The following is a 14,267-nucleotide window of genomic DNA, read 5'->3' on the forward strand; positions in this document are numbered from 1 at the left end:
GAATCAACAAGCCAGTGAGATTAAAGTGTTCAAACACTAACGAACCCAGACTGAATCAGCCAATCATAAGGTAGGATTGAACTTACCAACCAGATTCCACAACTGACTTAGATTGCAGCATTCATCCGGCCAATCAGACTGCAAGAGTGATTTAACTAAACAGATTGCAGGATTCAGTTACCCAATCAAAGCGCAGCACTCAGATAGCCAATCATTTGGCAAGATTCAGCTTAGCTTGTTAATTATATTATGTACACTCAAGTCTAACAGTAAAATAAGTACATGTAAATTTCACTGATAGTTTTGGTGTAACTGTACAATCAAACTCAGTGAAAGGAGTGTGTGTAAATTTGAGTGCAAGTTTAAAAAACCTGAAAAAAAATGCTTGATTTGATCAATATCATCTATAATACTAACAATACGAATAACAATAGAAATGAAGAATAATACTAATCGCTTGTGCAGATGACGGTCATGATCAGAAGGCAGTGTTAAACTAGCCAATCAGAGCACAGTACTCAGCTGTTCAATCAGGTCGCAGCATTTAACTAGCCAATCAGAATGCAGGATTGAACTAGCATGAGACTGCAAGAATGAATTAGCGGATCGGATTGGAACAGCCAATCAAAGTGCAGTACTCAGCTGCGCATCTTCAGTGCCTGTGTCATATCGATCATGACTGATTATGAGCCCACCTGCAGTGAAGAGGCGGGCCTTATTTGTTAGCAGCATACATTTATTTATTTATTTATTTAGTAATTTATTTATTTATTTATTATATTACCAAATTGTACTGAGTAGGATTTAAATGGTTATGCAAAAAAAAAAAAAGATTTTTAGTCTCTCATTTTCTTTAAAGCAGCTGAAGACAGAATATTTTGGCATTCATTTTTCTTTAGATGATATGATGTTACAGAGAATTACGGATTAGAAACAATGCGTAATCGTTTGTAATCCAGCGGTCGTTGATCAATTTTTAGGGAGTTTAATAATTCTGGCAGGTGTGACTGAGAGAGGACGTGACGTAAGATGTGTTGCAAAATCTGAGCTAGAATTTAAAGATTTTTTAAAAAATTGTATTCATTTTAATTTTTCATAGCAGATCATTTCTCTCGGCCGTTGCTAACTGCGTACAGAGAAAGTGAGCCGCATGTGGAGCCGCTGTGCGCTGGTCTGGGGCTGTGGTGGTGGTGGTGATGGTGGGTGGGGGGCAGAACAGGACATAAGGAAGTTAAAAATCCGCTACGTTTGCAGGGAATGGGCGGATGAGTGCGGATAGAAGGAAGAAAACAGCGCTATGAACCTTTGAACCGCTTTCCTTCGTATCCTGAGAGTCACGAGACAGTCAGAAGAGCATAAGCTCGTAAAGTAACGGTGAAATAAAGTAGGACACAGAGAAAGCCATGCAAGACTGGAACGACTAAACATTGTCGACCACAGGACAGAAGGTACGACACAGAAGGCAAAGAAAACAAACGGAGGAAAATACTGTAACCTTCCGCGGATGCTGCCTCGTTTGTCTCAGTCTGCCGTCGCACTATTTTAGTGCAAGTCTGTACTAAACACTTTGGGTAATGTGAAGATTTGCGTTCAAGGCTAAGATTTTAAGCCTTTTGAGCACTCCTTAGATCACCAACTTAAGACATCTGCTGTGGAATCGTTAGCATTTGCTTGCATTTGGAGATTCGAGGGAAAAGATGCATGTTTTTTTCTCCCCACAGGCCCCCAGCCCCCTCAACAGGTCAGCACTGCTGAGGTTTTGAACAAAACCAAGAAGTTCTGTCAGGTAAATTCCAAGGTAAAGATACTTCTCCGGCTTCAGAAGCTGGTGAGTTGCACATTTATTGGTGTTCTGTTTTCCTTTGTACACTCTGTGATGGTGAATGAGAGACTAGAGCTCCCCTCAAGTCTAACAGACCTCTTCCCTTCAACAGTCCTTTTTTATCAAATCTATCAGCTGAAACTGTAAATCGCATGTAATGTTAGGGGTAACTGTTGCTTTTCTTCTCGTGGAACAGAACAGGAGACAAGTAAAAAAAAAAAAAAATCTCTTAAAAATGTCATCTGTGCATTTTCACCCTGGGTTGGATTCCAAAGACGTTAATGGGTGAGTGAATAACATTCAATGAAATGACTTCAGTCTAACCAGTACTAATGGCCTTTACCCTTTCTGCAGCACTTAGGCACTCAAATCAGATTTTCTTTCTTTTATACATGTTCTTTAAATATGTATCTGTGAAAATTACAAATAAGACATGTTTTTCACATGCACTGCACTCCTAGATCACAGAGTCTTTTCACCAAACAATCATAATAAGCGGAAATCTAAATGCACAGAAATGGGATCATGGAGCTCCATATAGGGCTCTTTCTTTCTTTTTCTTTTTTGAGTGAATCACATTCTTCCGAAGCACAAGTTAAGATTTTAGCGCTGTCTGAACAACCTTGTATCTCCAAAATAGTGACATTTTAGAAAAAGAGGAAAAAGTTTCCTTAACTAATAATGAAAGTTAATGTAAAAAGATTTTCTTCAAAGTAATTTTGGAGCATTTCTGTTGGTCCATTTACTATTAATGTTCATGCAACATAAATTCCAGCTTCTGTTTTCAAATTATACACAAAAAAATACAAAAATGGAGACACAAGGTTTTATCCTGATCACGATACCGATACAGATAAGGGAATGATCAACAGTTGTGGCTCATTTTTGCTGTGTCACATGTAAAATTGGACTCTTCACTGAAGATCTTCACTGATAATGCTGGTGCTCTGGGTTGTTCCAGATAAACTGTATGTCCAAAAGTTTCTAGACATCTACTTTAGTGTTTCCTCTGAGCTTAAGGGTATTAACAGGGAGTTTGCCCCATCTTTCCTCTTCTTGGAAAGCTTAACACTAGATACTGGAACTTTGCTGTGAGGATTTGGTTCCATTCAGCTATGAAAGCTTTAGTGAAGGCCGGTACTAATGTTGGATGATTCGTTCTGGATCACAAATGCAACTCTAACACATCCCAAAACTATTGGATGGAGCTCCATCCTTTCAGAATACAGTTCTGCTGCTTCATAGCAGCATCCAGTGCTGATGGGCTTTAAACCCCTCTAGGTGAGGCTTGCCATTGGGCGTGGATCATGTGTGGTTTCTCCAGAGCATCCCACTGCTTTTCTGTGAATATTTTACCAGCTGTGTCTGTGCTGTTGAACAGCATTCACTAGTTAGAAAGGGTGTCTGAAACGTTTGGACATATAACTGCTCACTCGTACATTATATGTAATGAATTACTAACGTTTATCTCCCGCTGTCTCTTGATCTTTATCTCTCGCTATTTTACTAGGAACGGCATGATGGAAGAAGCTCAAGTCCAGATCGATGATGGCAAAGAGGGAAGTTATGAACCAGATACACTGTACTAGTAAGAGCTTCAACAAACACAATAGAGAATAGAACAAATCTAATAAATCACACTCTAATTTTCTTAACTCACTGTCCTCTGTTTGCCCTGCAGTCGCATTAGGAAAAGAATAGCTCCTTTTGTGATGTCCTTTGGGTTTCGGTAAGTGTCTTCTGTATTCTGCTGTCACTGTGATTCACCAGTTAAACTCCCTTCCCTGATCATTTGAATGCCACCACAGTTTTATTACAGTGACTTTTATGTTATTCAACATCCCAATTTTTTAAGCATTACCTTCTTCTCACCAGTGTATTTGGAGTGGTGCTCATCATAGTGGACGTTGTCCTGGTCATTGTTGACCTGTCCCTCCCTGGAGACTCTTCCGCAGTGAGAACCCCTCTGGAGGCCATCTCGCTGGTCATCTCCGTCTTCTTTGTCATTGATGTGCTGCTGAGGATCTACGTAGAAGGGTTAGTGAGACAGAACTTGGCAGAGTACAGTTGCAGTTCTGTTGGTTCTACAGGTGCTTTTACCTTGGTCCTAGTTTATGTTGGGTCTGATTCAAAAGAGATTTTTTTAAAATTTATACACTTGAGTTGTAAACAACGTCATGCAGGTAGCTTTGATGTGAAATTAATTGTAAAGAAGCTTACCAGTTCAGATTATCTTTACATTGGTGGTGACAGTAACCAGACGTCTGCAATTCAAATATAGCCGTTTTATTTTGCTATCCAAAAGGCCAGGTGAACTTACACGTACATACGAGTTTGTGTATGTATGTTGAAAGTGGTAAAAATGGTAAATCTGGGAAAAAAAAACTTTTCTTTGGGTACTGTTGCACCTCTGTGATGGACTGGTGGCCTGTCCAGGGTCCATTATATACATTTTGCATTGTAGCTTTTAGACGTATTAAATCCTTGGGATATCTGGTTGCTGTGGCCATCACTGTGAACAATTCTGACATTCTGATTTTAAAAAATGTGTGGAATTCCTCTTTAACTAACTTGCTGGATATGTGTGATATCAGCTTAGATTGTATCTTGCTCTACTTATGTGACCATATGAATATGCCCTCATTTAGTACTGTGCAGGAAATGAAAACGCAGCTCAGTCAGAGAGACAGTCATTTTACATTCCTGATGAGTCTAATACTCGGTTGTGGCAGGAAGTGCTGTTTTAGCAGCAGTTTCCTTCCCACCAGAGTGACACATTTGTTTGACAGTTCTGTAAGCCTTTTACACTGACCCAGTTATGCAATCTGAAAAAATCACATTTTTTTTCTTTAAAAAAATCATTTTTAGTCTGAATTGAAAGCGCTGGTTCAGCCAAGAATTACATATACCCAATCTTTTCTTATTCCAAATGTAGTCAATAATGAGCCCTTGCAATGAAAAACAGTATTTGTAGCTTTTTTTTTTTTTTTTTTTTTTGTAAAAGAAACAGGGTATGGTCTGTGGTTGCTAAAATGCAAACAAAGCATAGTTTGGCATTTTTATGTTAAAGGTTGTACAAAGTAAAGGAGAAGATCAAATTAATTGGTGGGGCTCAATTACCAAAGGCATGTTTGTTGTCCAACTTTGGCTTCTTTAGCTTTGCACTGGACCTTTGAGGCTAGTGTAGTTAACGAGTAATGGAGGTTTATTGGATGCAGTTTAACAATCTCAAATATTTGTATTATATGTATGCTTATACGTATGTGTATAATACACATACTGCTCAAAATAAAGGGAGCACTCAAATAACACATCCTAGATCTGAGTGAATATTCTCATTGAATACTTTGTTCTGTATAAAGTTGAATGTGCTGACAACAAAATCACACAAATCAATGGAAATCAAATTTATTAACCAATGGAGGCCTGGATTTGGAGTCACACACAAAATTAAAGTGGAAAAACACACGACAGGCTGATCCAACTTTGATGTAATGTCCTTAAAACAAGTCAAAATGAGGCTCAGTATTGTGTGTGTGGCCTCCACGTGCCTGTATGACCTCCCTACAATGCCTGGGCATGCTCCTGATGAGGTGGCGGATGGTCTCCTGAGGGATCTCCTCCCAGACCTGGACTAAAGCATCTGCCATCTCCTGGACAGTCTGTGGTGCAACGTTGGTGGATGGAGCGAGACATGATGCCCCAGATGTGCTCAATCGGATTCAGGTCTGCGGAACGCGCAGGCCAGTCCATAGCTTCAATGCCTTCATCTTGCAGGAACTGCTGACACACTCCAGCCACATGAGGTCTAGCATTGTCCTGCATTAGGAGGAACCTAGGGCCAATCGCACCAGCATATGGTCTCACAAGGGGTCTGAGGATCTCATCTCGGTACCTAATGGCAGTCAGGCTACCTCTGGCGAGCACATGGAGGGCTGTGCGGCCCTCCAAAGAAATGCCACCCCACACCATTACTGACCCACTGCCAAACCGGTCATGCTGAAGGATGTTGCAGGCAGCAGATCGCTCTCCACGGCGTCTCCAGACTCTGTCACGTGCTCAGCGTGAACCTGCTTTCATCTGTGAAGAGCACAGGGCACCAGTGGCGAATTTGCCAATCCTGGTGTTCTCTGGCAAATGCCAAGCGTCCTGCACGGTGTTGGGCTGTGATTATGTTTTGTGTGGTTTTCCTCTAAAATGCCACTCCTGACAAAAGCTTAATGACAGCTTATTATTTAACAACTCTCTCCTCCTCATGTTTCAGATTCAAGGTGTACTTCAGCTCCAAGCTTAACGTCATGGATGCATGCATCGTGATCATCACTCTGGTTGTCACTGTGGTCTATACATTCAGCAGTTTCTCCGGGGCAGACCTAATTCCCAGGTGCCATTTAAAATATTCATGTTTTTTTTTGTTTGTTTGTTTGTTTGTTTGTTTGTTTGTTTGTTTTTTTACTTTAAAGAAGTTTTGTTTTTATCAGCAAAATGATGTGTTCGACTTTGCATATAGACCTTTGCATATTGGCCACTTTATTAGGTATCTTATGGCTACACTCATTATCCATTTTATAAGCTCCTTTTACCAGATACATGCACTTTGTAGTTCTACAATTAGAGACTACAGTCCATCTGTTTCTCAGCATAATATTTTACTATTTGGATATTATTTGGATATTTCCATTAGCTATTGGATGTTTCCCACTAGAAGATGGAGAACATGCAGACCAAAAATTCATTGAAGCACAGATTTTTATGTTTTTAACAGAAAAAGTTTTGCTCATATATTGGAGTAAGTACGATGTTATACGTTGCTACTCTGAAATACAAAGAAAGACCTTAAAGGAGAGTTGCACCATTTTTTTTTATTTCTGCATAACTCAAACAATAATATTTAAAAATCATTAAGTGGTTTGATATGATATACTTCATTCTAGTGAAACTTGCAGCATCAGTACTGTTTACAGTGGCAGTGATGGGAACCAGACATCTGAAGCATTTAATGCTTTTTAAAGCTCCCTCACAAAGTTATTATACTGAATGGTTATGAATATGTTGCCTGATGTATGACAAATTGTTTTCTGATAGTTTTGCAATAAGGGATCAGACTTATTTTAAAAATCCATTCATGGCAGAGAGGTGCAGCGTGGTGTGAGTCCAGACAGTGCCCAGGGAAAACATCCTTTTTTTGATTTACCACTTTTTTTACCATTATTAGCATTACATATAAAAAAATTTTGAAAACTTGTAGGTTCACTGGTGGTTTTGCATCGTAAATTAAATGGCTGTATTTGTGTTGCAGACATTGAGACCCCAGGTTCACATCACCACTACTGCAAAGTACAAATGAGTCAGCAAGTTTCTCTACAATGCCCCATTTCACAGCAAACTCTGAATGAATTAACCAGTGAATGAAGTAACTGGTGAACAGGATGCTCTTAATATTAAAATTGGTCAGAATGTACATCCCCTGGCAGGTGTTACTTGGGTGCTGGATCATTCTCAGTATTTAAGTGACACTGACCTGGTGGTGACATGCATGTTCAACTGGCACAAGTGGATCAGACACAGCAGTGTAGTTGGAGTTTTTCCCCATGAAACACCAGAGTTTAGGTGCCAGAATTAGTATAAGAAAAGGACAAAGAATGGTGCGGCCTTATTTGTTTTAGTCACAGTTCATCAGTAACAGTCACCAATGTGTTTTAATACACTACAAGGCACACTGCTACCACGATGTGTCTCAGTGTAATTTAAAAATGATATTTTATCTGCTGTTTTACAGTGCTGTCTAATAAGATGGCCTTTTGATGAACATGGTCCATTCTGTCTACTGTCAACAGGTTAGTAAGCATCCTGAGGGCTTTGAGAATAATTATCCTGGTACGTGTCTTTCGCCTGGCCTCTCAAAAGAAAGAGCTGGAGAAGGTCACCAGAAGAATGGTAAGGTTTAGAAATATAGACACTACATCGCTGGTGTTGGCTTTTCAGTTCTTGACATATTTGTAAAACGTCTGTTGGTGGTTGCAGTATGTGTAAATTTCATGATGAATGGACCAATAGAAATGGCCATAAATTATTGGGGCAAGGGGCTGTCTGGTTTCATTGATCTACATTAAAAGTAAAGTATGTTGTTTTTTTATTTAGTTTTTTTGTTTAGTTTTTTTTTCCCTTTCTCCTGTAAAGTTACCATTTGGAGATACAAGGTTTTGGTCTGACAACAGCGATATGTTGAATGTTGTTATTACATTTGAACATGTCATCATTTCAGATGCATTTTTGCACTCTATCAGTGTTTGCACGCTCATTGTAGTATTTGTGAATCTCACAGGTATCTGAGAATAAAAGGCGGTACCAGAAGGATGGATTTGATTTGGATCTCACCTACGTTACAGGTTGAACTTCTGAATTTATTACACCACATGTTTTATAATAAGGGATCTCCCTTTATACTTAAATCTGCCTCTATGGTTGACAAGTAATTCTTTTTTTCAGACAGAGTTATTGCCATGTCCTTCCCTTCATCTGGAAAGCAGGCACTCTACAGAAATCCCATTAAAGTAAGCAATGTTTACATAAGATGTTTTTTTTTAATAACAATATAATCAGATGCTCATTTTATAATGCCATGATTTGCATCAATTATATAAGTGACACTCTTTTTAGGAAGTTGCCAGATTCCTGGACACAAAGCATCCGGATCATTACAGAGTTTACAATCTCTGCAGTAAGTGAGCTCTGTTGCTTTTCTTTGGATGCGTGTTACTAATGTGTGCTGATGAGTAGCACTGAGCACAGTCTTTCTTATTTTAAGGCGAGAAAGGCTACGATCCAGTGTTCTTCCATTATAGAATGGAACGTGTGATGATCGATGACCATAATGTGCCATCATTAGAGTAAGTAACGAGTAGCACGTTTTCAAATGGCTTAATGATTCACATGTTGCAGTTTTTGCTGTGTGGCACTGATGGGTTGTGTTGCTCTCAGGGACATGCTGAGCTACACTGCCAGTGTGAGGGAGTGGATGGCTGCAGACCCACTCAACATCATAGCCATTCACTGCAAAGGAGGAAAAGGTGATGCTATTGTTTACACTGAAATCATTAGGGTCATGTGATCTAGAAACATTTACTTGTGTGAGGCTGTCAGAGTTCACCATAAATCAGTCCTTAAAGAGGAACAGACACATTTGGGTATTTTTTTTAATGTCACAATGTGCTGCATCATTTAAAAAGTGAGGAAGAAGCGCAGCAGTGATGTTTTTGGCCAAGTTCCGAATGGAGAGAGGACCTGTCTCCCAAGAATCACCACAGCGGCATGGCTCTCCTATTCAGTCCACACATACAGCATATTTTGAATAGGAACAGTCTGTCCAAAACCATGCACTTCCACACTTCATTTACAGTTAAAAAGTTAAGTTTAATACATTAATTGTATAATAACACAATTACATTTTTAGGCTTAATTCATAAGCAACCAGAAAACTATTTTTTAACCAAAGTTTACATTTGAAGTGATAGAACAGACATACATGGCAGTAACTGCAGTACAAGAAGGAACCGTGCTGGAACCTGTGAGCTCAGTGTGTGAATGGAAAACTGAATTTCCCTCAAAATATTTCAACTGTTTCTAGCAGCTAAAGCAATGTTAGCTCATTTCCAAACAGCCTACCTCAGCTCGGGTTTTCTGTTTATACTGAGTGTCCACAGAAATATTTAGGGGGCATTCAGATAAGTGTTTTGCGCTTCGTTCACCGCGAGGCCGGGTTCACACTGACACTTTGAGAGGTGCAGTAAAACATCATCAAAACTGCTACTGCATCTAGTCGAGTGCAAACCCATAGTCTTGTCTGACTGCTAAGAAGTTGCCATGCTATATTTTTCCTTCTTGTGTTGTGGTTCAAACATATATAGCCATGCTCTTGCCCAGCTGTGACAGTCCAGATGACCTCTGATTCAGGTAGAAATGAAATTTTATATGAACTTGAATAAAAATGGCTGAATTTCTTTAGAAGTGTACAACACACTTTCATGAATTTGGTTCTGAATGTTTATTTATAAGGCTGAAAATTTGATGAAGGCTGTTTGAAAGGATAACTTGTCTGTTTATAGTTTGGCCAAGTATAAAATACAGTTTCTCCTTACCCTGAATATAATCAGCCAAGACGTGCTGGTGCCTGTAGTTTGCTTCAGGCTCTGGTAAATACTCTAATGATGGAAGATCATATAGCTACTGTGTTAGCTTTGTACAAGCTGCTTGCGTAATCACCCACTTGACTTTGGCTCAGTTAGTCTTAAGTAGACTTGCTCATGTGGTTTTTCACACAAAATGACCTACTGTTACCTATAAAATGTACAAAAGTAAAGACATTAGTTAGACTTGAAGTACATCATACCTTTTTCCATTTTTATGATCAAAATCATACGTCATTATTGTCCTGTCACAATCCGGAAATTTTAGCTGATGGTTAATGGCCATACAAATAGTTGCAATTAACATTTTTCCCATTCTTTGCATGCAAACATTACAAAACAAGCCTAAGAGCCAAACTACTAAGTATTTACTAAGCTCCCTGGCTGTCAATACTTTGTAGCTCCCAACAGACAACAAAAACAGCTCAAGCTAAAATAAACAAATATTGCTCGCCGCTGCCCTCTAAAGGTATGTTAGGACCATTGTTGTTTTGTAAAACTCCTCTTAATAAATGCATTTTCTAATGACTTCACATTCTTTGTTGTGACATACACATATAATAATGAAAGCTAATTACAACGGTCAAAAATAGTTGTGTCCAGAGAATCATGTACTGTGATCATCCTAGTCAAACAATGGCAGAAATCACATGGGCACATTACTCAACAATTCAAAGTGCTTTGAAGCAGATGTGTGGTGATTGTCAGGCAGTGTGTACATTGCTAACCTTATCATCTTGTAGCTCAGGTTTCAAACTAAAAGTCATTGTCAGACAACCACCATGTTTGGCTAATTAACTACATTTGGAATAATGGGGAAAATGTGTGAATTTAATGTTTATCTAAATCATAGCTTGACTGTTATTAGCCTTCTAGTGTTTCATATTTGCAGTGACTGGCAAGTCAGGTTGAGGACTTTTCTTCCTTTCTTCTGTGACAGGGCGTACAGGCACAATGGTGTGTACCTGGCTGATTGATAGTGATCAGTTTGAGAGTGCACAGGTACTGATCTTCTGTAAAGATGAAAATATGTGAATAGTCAGAGTGTCAGAGCTGCTCTTCAATGTGCCTCTTTCCTACTGTATTCCACAGGACAGCCTGGACTACTTTGGGGAGAGACGCACTGACAAAAGCATGAGCTCAAAGTTTCAGGGAGTTGAAACTCCGTCTCAGGTGAGTCTTTCTGACTTCTGTGAGCTGTGACTGTTTTCACAAACGGAGTTAGTTTGACAGGTTCTCTTCCTGTAATTGTAGAGCCGATACGTTGGGTACTATGAGATCATGAAGAACAGTTACGACCGGCAACTGCCTCCCCCTAAGAGCCTGAAAATAAAGAGTTTGCGCATTCACTCTATTGCAGGTATTCACACAGCACTAGACAACACAACTGAGTTCTGTTCATATCACTGCATAATGTGACTGTTCAAAATTTGGCAATCAGTTTTGACTAGGAATGGATTAGTGATTATCAAGGGGCCCTTGACCAACATAGATTTATAGTAAATTGGCCTGTGTGCTTTTCATGGTCTTGTGTTATGATAAGTAAGTTCAGTAACAGAATTGGAAATGGATTCATGTAACTGGAAGGCCAGTTTTGACATTTGGCAAACAACTGCTTTGTTGTTGTGCAGGTGTGGGAAAAGGTAATGGCAGTGATCTGAAGGTGCGGATCATAGTGAAGAAGGAGCAGGTGTTCCAATGTGTCTGTGCCAAGCAGGAAAACTGTGCGGTAAGCACAGCCTTTAAAGATGTAGAATTCATATTGAATTGGATAGGAAGGGTCTTATGTTCCTTTTTGTTATATTTTACACTTCAGAGCGGAGACTCATTTACTATGTATTTTACCAGCTGTTCCCAGATGTTGGAAGCAATGCAGTGGTGATCAGTTTACAAGAGGGACCAGTGGTTTGTGGAGATGTGAAGATCATGTTTGAATCCAGTGCTGTAAGTCATCTCTTTGCCTTATAATGTTAGGAGGGTTTTAACTTAAACCCCTTTTACCTGTCTGTGTTGTCCAACTTTTTCCCTTCTGTCTGCCCAGGGTCTTCCAAAGGGATATGAGGACTGTCCGTTCTATTTCTGGTTCAACACTTCTTTTGTAGAGAACAACAAGTGAGGCTTTTTTTTCTCTGATCAGTTTTTACTTTTACTAAACTGCCTGATTTTGTCATCAGAATCTGAAACCTGTTTCCTTGCTTCATGTATTCTAATGTTGTCATCTTAACATAGGCTGTATCTATCAAGGGAGGAACTGGACAACCCACATAAGTCCAAAACCTGGGACATCTACAAGGAAGACTTTGGAGTGACCCTGTCATTCAGTGACCCTTGAGGAGAGCTTATGTATAAATCATCCACAGCCCAGTTCCTGAAGCCTGGCAGAAGGTCCACATTTTGTCTCATCTATAGATTGCAGTTCTCCTGTAATAGGTATTCTCCGTTTTAATGGTTCAGGAGTGCTGGGAACACCAAAGCCATAGCCTTATTGTAACTTCATTCCCATACCTTCTACTTACTATAAAGACTTTTCTTTGAGCCATGCATAGGCCATGCTAATGTATTTTTGTTTACATCTTGTTTAAAAAAGGGAAAATTACAAAGGGAAACAAAAGGATGGCATGTTTTTGTGCACAGGTATAACGAAAGTGTTCTCCAGTTGCACAAAATGTTGCAGTAGTGTTCGTAATCCAGGTGTAACTCATTATTGAGGACCAGTATTTTGACCTTCTGTCCAGATTTCAAAGATGCTCTCTCCTTGTTTAATATAAATGATCAAATGTAGGCTTTATCCTAAGAGGCCTCCATTAGGCCTTCCTTACACTTACACACTGCATAGCATCTACAAAGTGGTGAACTCTTTAACGTTGAGTGTGCTGCAAAGGAAAAACGATTAAACTTGCCCACTATGGATGAGGGATCGAGAGAAGAATAAAGGACATGTGCAGAAACTTTTTGTTTATGTACTGAGATGTTTTGGAATAAACGAGCATGTCATTGTAGAATATTTTTCATTTTTCTTGAAGAGGGCAGGATGAGAAGGGGCTACTTTATGTAACAATTACTGAAAATTACAGTTGAACAGATGATTTTGACTGGGTACTTCTCAAAAACCCTGCAGAGGCTTTGAGGGTTACACTAAACAGACCACATACCCAGATATGGAAAGTTAGTGTAAATCTCTAATAATCAAATTGTAGTGTATTAAATGTTGACTATTGCATTTGTTGATGATGACAAATATATTTGCTCTGGATATCAGTGTACTACTGACCCCTTGTGGCCTATTTCCATATTACATTTGGATGTCTGAGAGCAACCAAGTAGTGTGCAAAAGTCAGAGACCACTCTTCATTTATTAAATTCCCAGTAAAATAGCCATTGAGAATAAGTTATGCATTTTACAGAAGATATTTCTGAGATTACTTAAAATAGCAATGTACTTGCATGGGTAAGGGAAAATGAGTGAAGAAAGCATTTCTAAAACTGGGACCTACTAGACCACCAACAGTGTCATCAGATGAACAGTACTTGGTTTTCATTTTTGAGAGGAAAGAGACATGTTCTTCTTGAAAACATGTGTTCCTGTGCATCCTTCCATTCTGAGAAGGACAACATTATGTGTCTGAAAGGATATGAAGTGATCAAGAAACTGTTACTGATAAAAAAAGAAATAGACAAAAAGAAAATTTGCAAATCGAACAAAGAAACTGCTGTTGTTCTTAGAACAATGGACTGGCCACCCCAGATTTCAGACCTCAACATCATTGCAAATACATTTGGAATGACTTATGAGACGAAGAAAGTACAACCGACTTTGAAGCCTAAACTTTGGAGCTGTGGAAATTTCTACCTGCAGGATTTTTTGAAGCAAGTCTCCCAAAATAATGAAAGCTGTAATAAAGTCAAAGGGTGAACACACTAAATACAAAAAAAAAAAAAAAATTAGTTGGCAGTCTTCTGTGTAATTTTCTGTATTATATGATCTTCCTGGTTAACTGTTTTTAATTGGCTGTACTGACTGGAAGTTAAATAAATGAAGGGTGGATTTTTGCACAGCACTGTAACCCATGGGATTTTGTTTTTGCCTGTTAGGTCTATGGCCAAATGGAATCCTCTCCAACACAGTTTCAGGTGTGCAGAAATGTGCAGGGCATTTCCCCTTCTAGCTTTTGTATAGAGCGACTACCCAATAGGAGACTCATCCATTCATCTTATTAAGACACATACTGAAACCCTATAAAAGAATGGAAGAAAATGTG

The 14,267-nt window shown here is 39.1% G+C and overlaps 1 protein-coding gene across 10 annotated transcripts; it reads left to right on the forward strand.

Annotated features, from left to right (window-relative positions):
* The first annotated feature begins 1,228 nt into the window (after positions 1 to 1,228).
* On the forward strand, positions 1,229 to 13,010 carry tpte (transmembrane phosphatase with tensin homology). 10 transcript variants are annotated; one of them, XM_017681665.2, is made up of 20 exons: positions 1,229 to 1,448; positions 1,722 to 1,828; positions 2,019 to 2,107; positions 3,333 to 3,410; positions 3,504 to 3,551; positions 3,698 to 3,859; positions 6,087 to 6,206; positions 7,660 to 7,759; positions 8,148 to 8,211; positions 8,312 to 8,376; positions 8,483 to 8,543; positions 8,631 to 8,712; positions 8,804 to 8,892; positions 10,949 to 11,010; positions 11,101 to 11,181; positions 11,263 to 11,368; positions 11,640 to 11,737; positions 11,857 to 11,952; positions 12,050 to 12,120; positions 12,238 to 12,340. In XM_017681665.2, exons 3-20 carry the CDS (start codon positions 2,058 to 2,060, stop codon positions 12,338 to 12,340), a joined length of 1,536 nt encoding a protein of 511 aa, XP_017537154.1. In that variant the 5' UTR covers positions 1,229 to 1,448; positions 1,722 to 1,828; positions 2,019 to 2,057. The 10 variants fall into 10 exon arrangements, with proteins under 10 accessions (XP_017537154.1, XP_017537164.1, XP_017537173.1 ...); XM_017681675.2 differs by having other exon boundaries at positions 1,722 to 1,798; XM_017681684.2 differs by having other exon boundaries at positions 1,722 to 1,786.
* Positions 13,011 to 14,267: the final 1,257 nt, after the last annotated feature.

This window comes from Pygocentrus nattereri, chromosome 18, assembly GCF_015220715.1.
Source record: "Pygocentrus nattereri isolate fPygNat1 chromosome 18, fPygNat1.pri, whole genome shotgun sequence".
Classification (NCBI taxonomy): domain Eukaryota; kingdom Metazoa; phylum Chordata; class Actinopteri; order Characiformes; family Serrasalmidae; genus Pygocentrus; species Pygocentrus nattereri.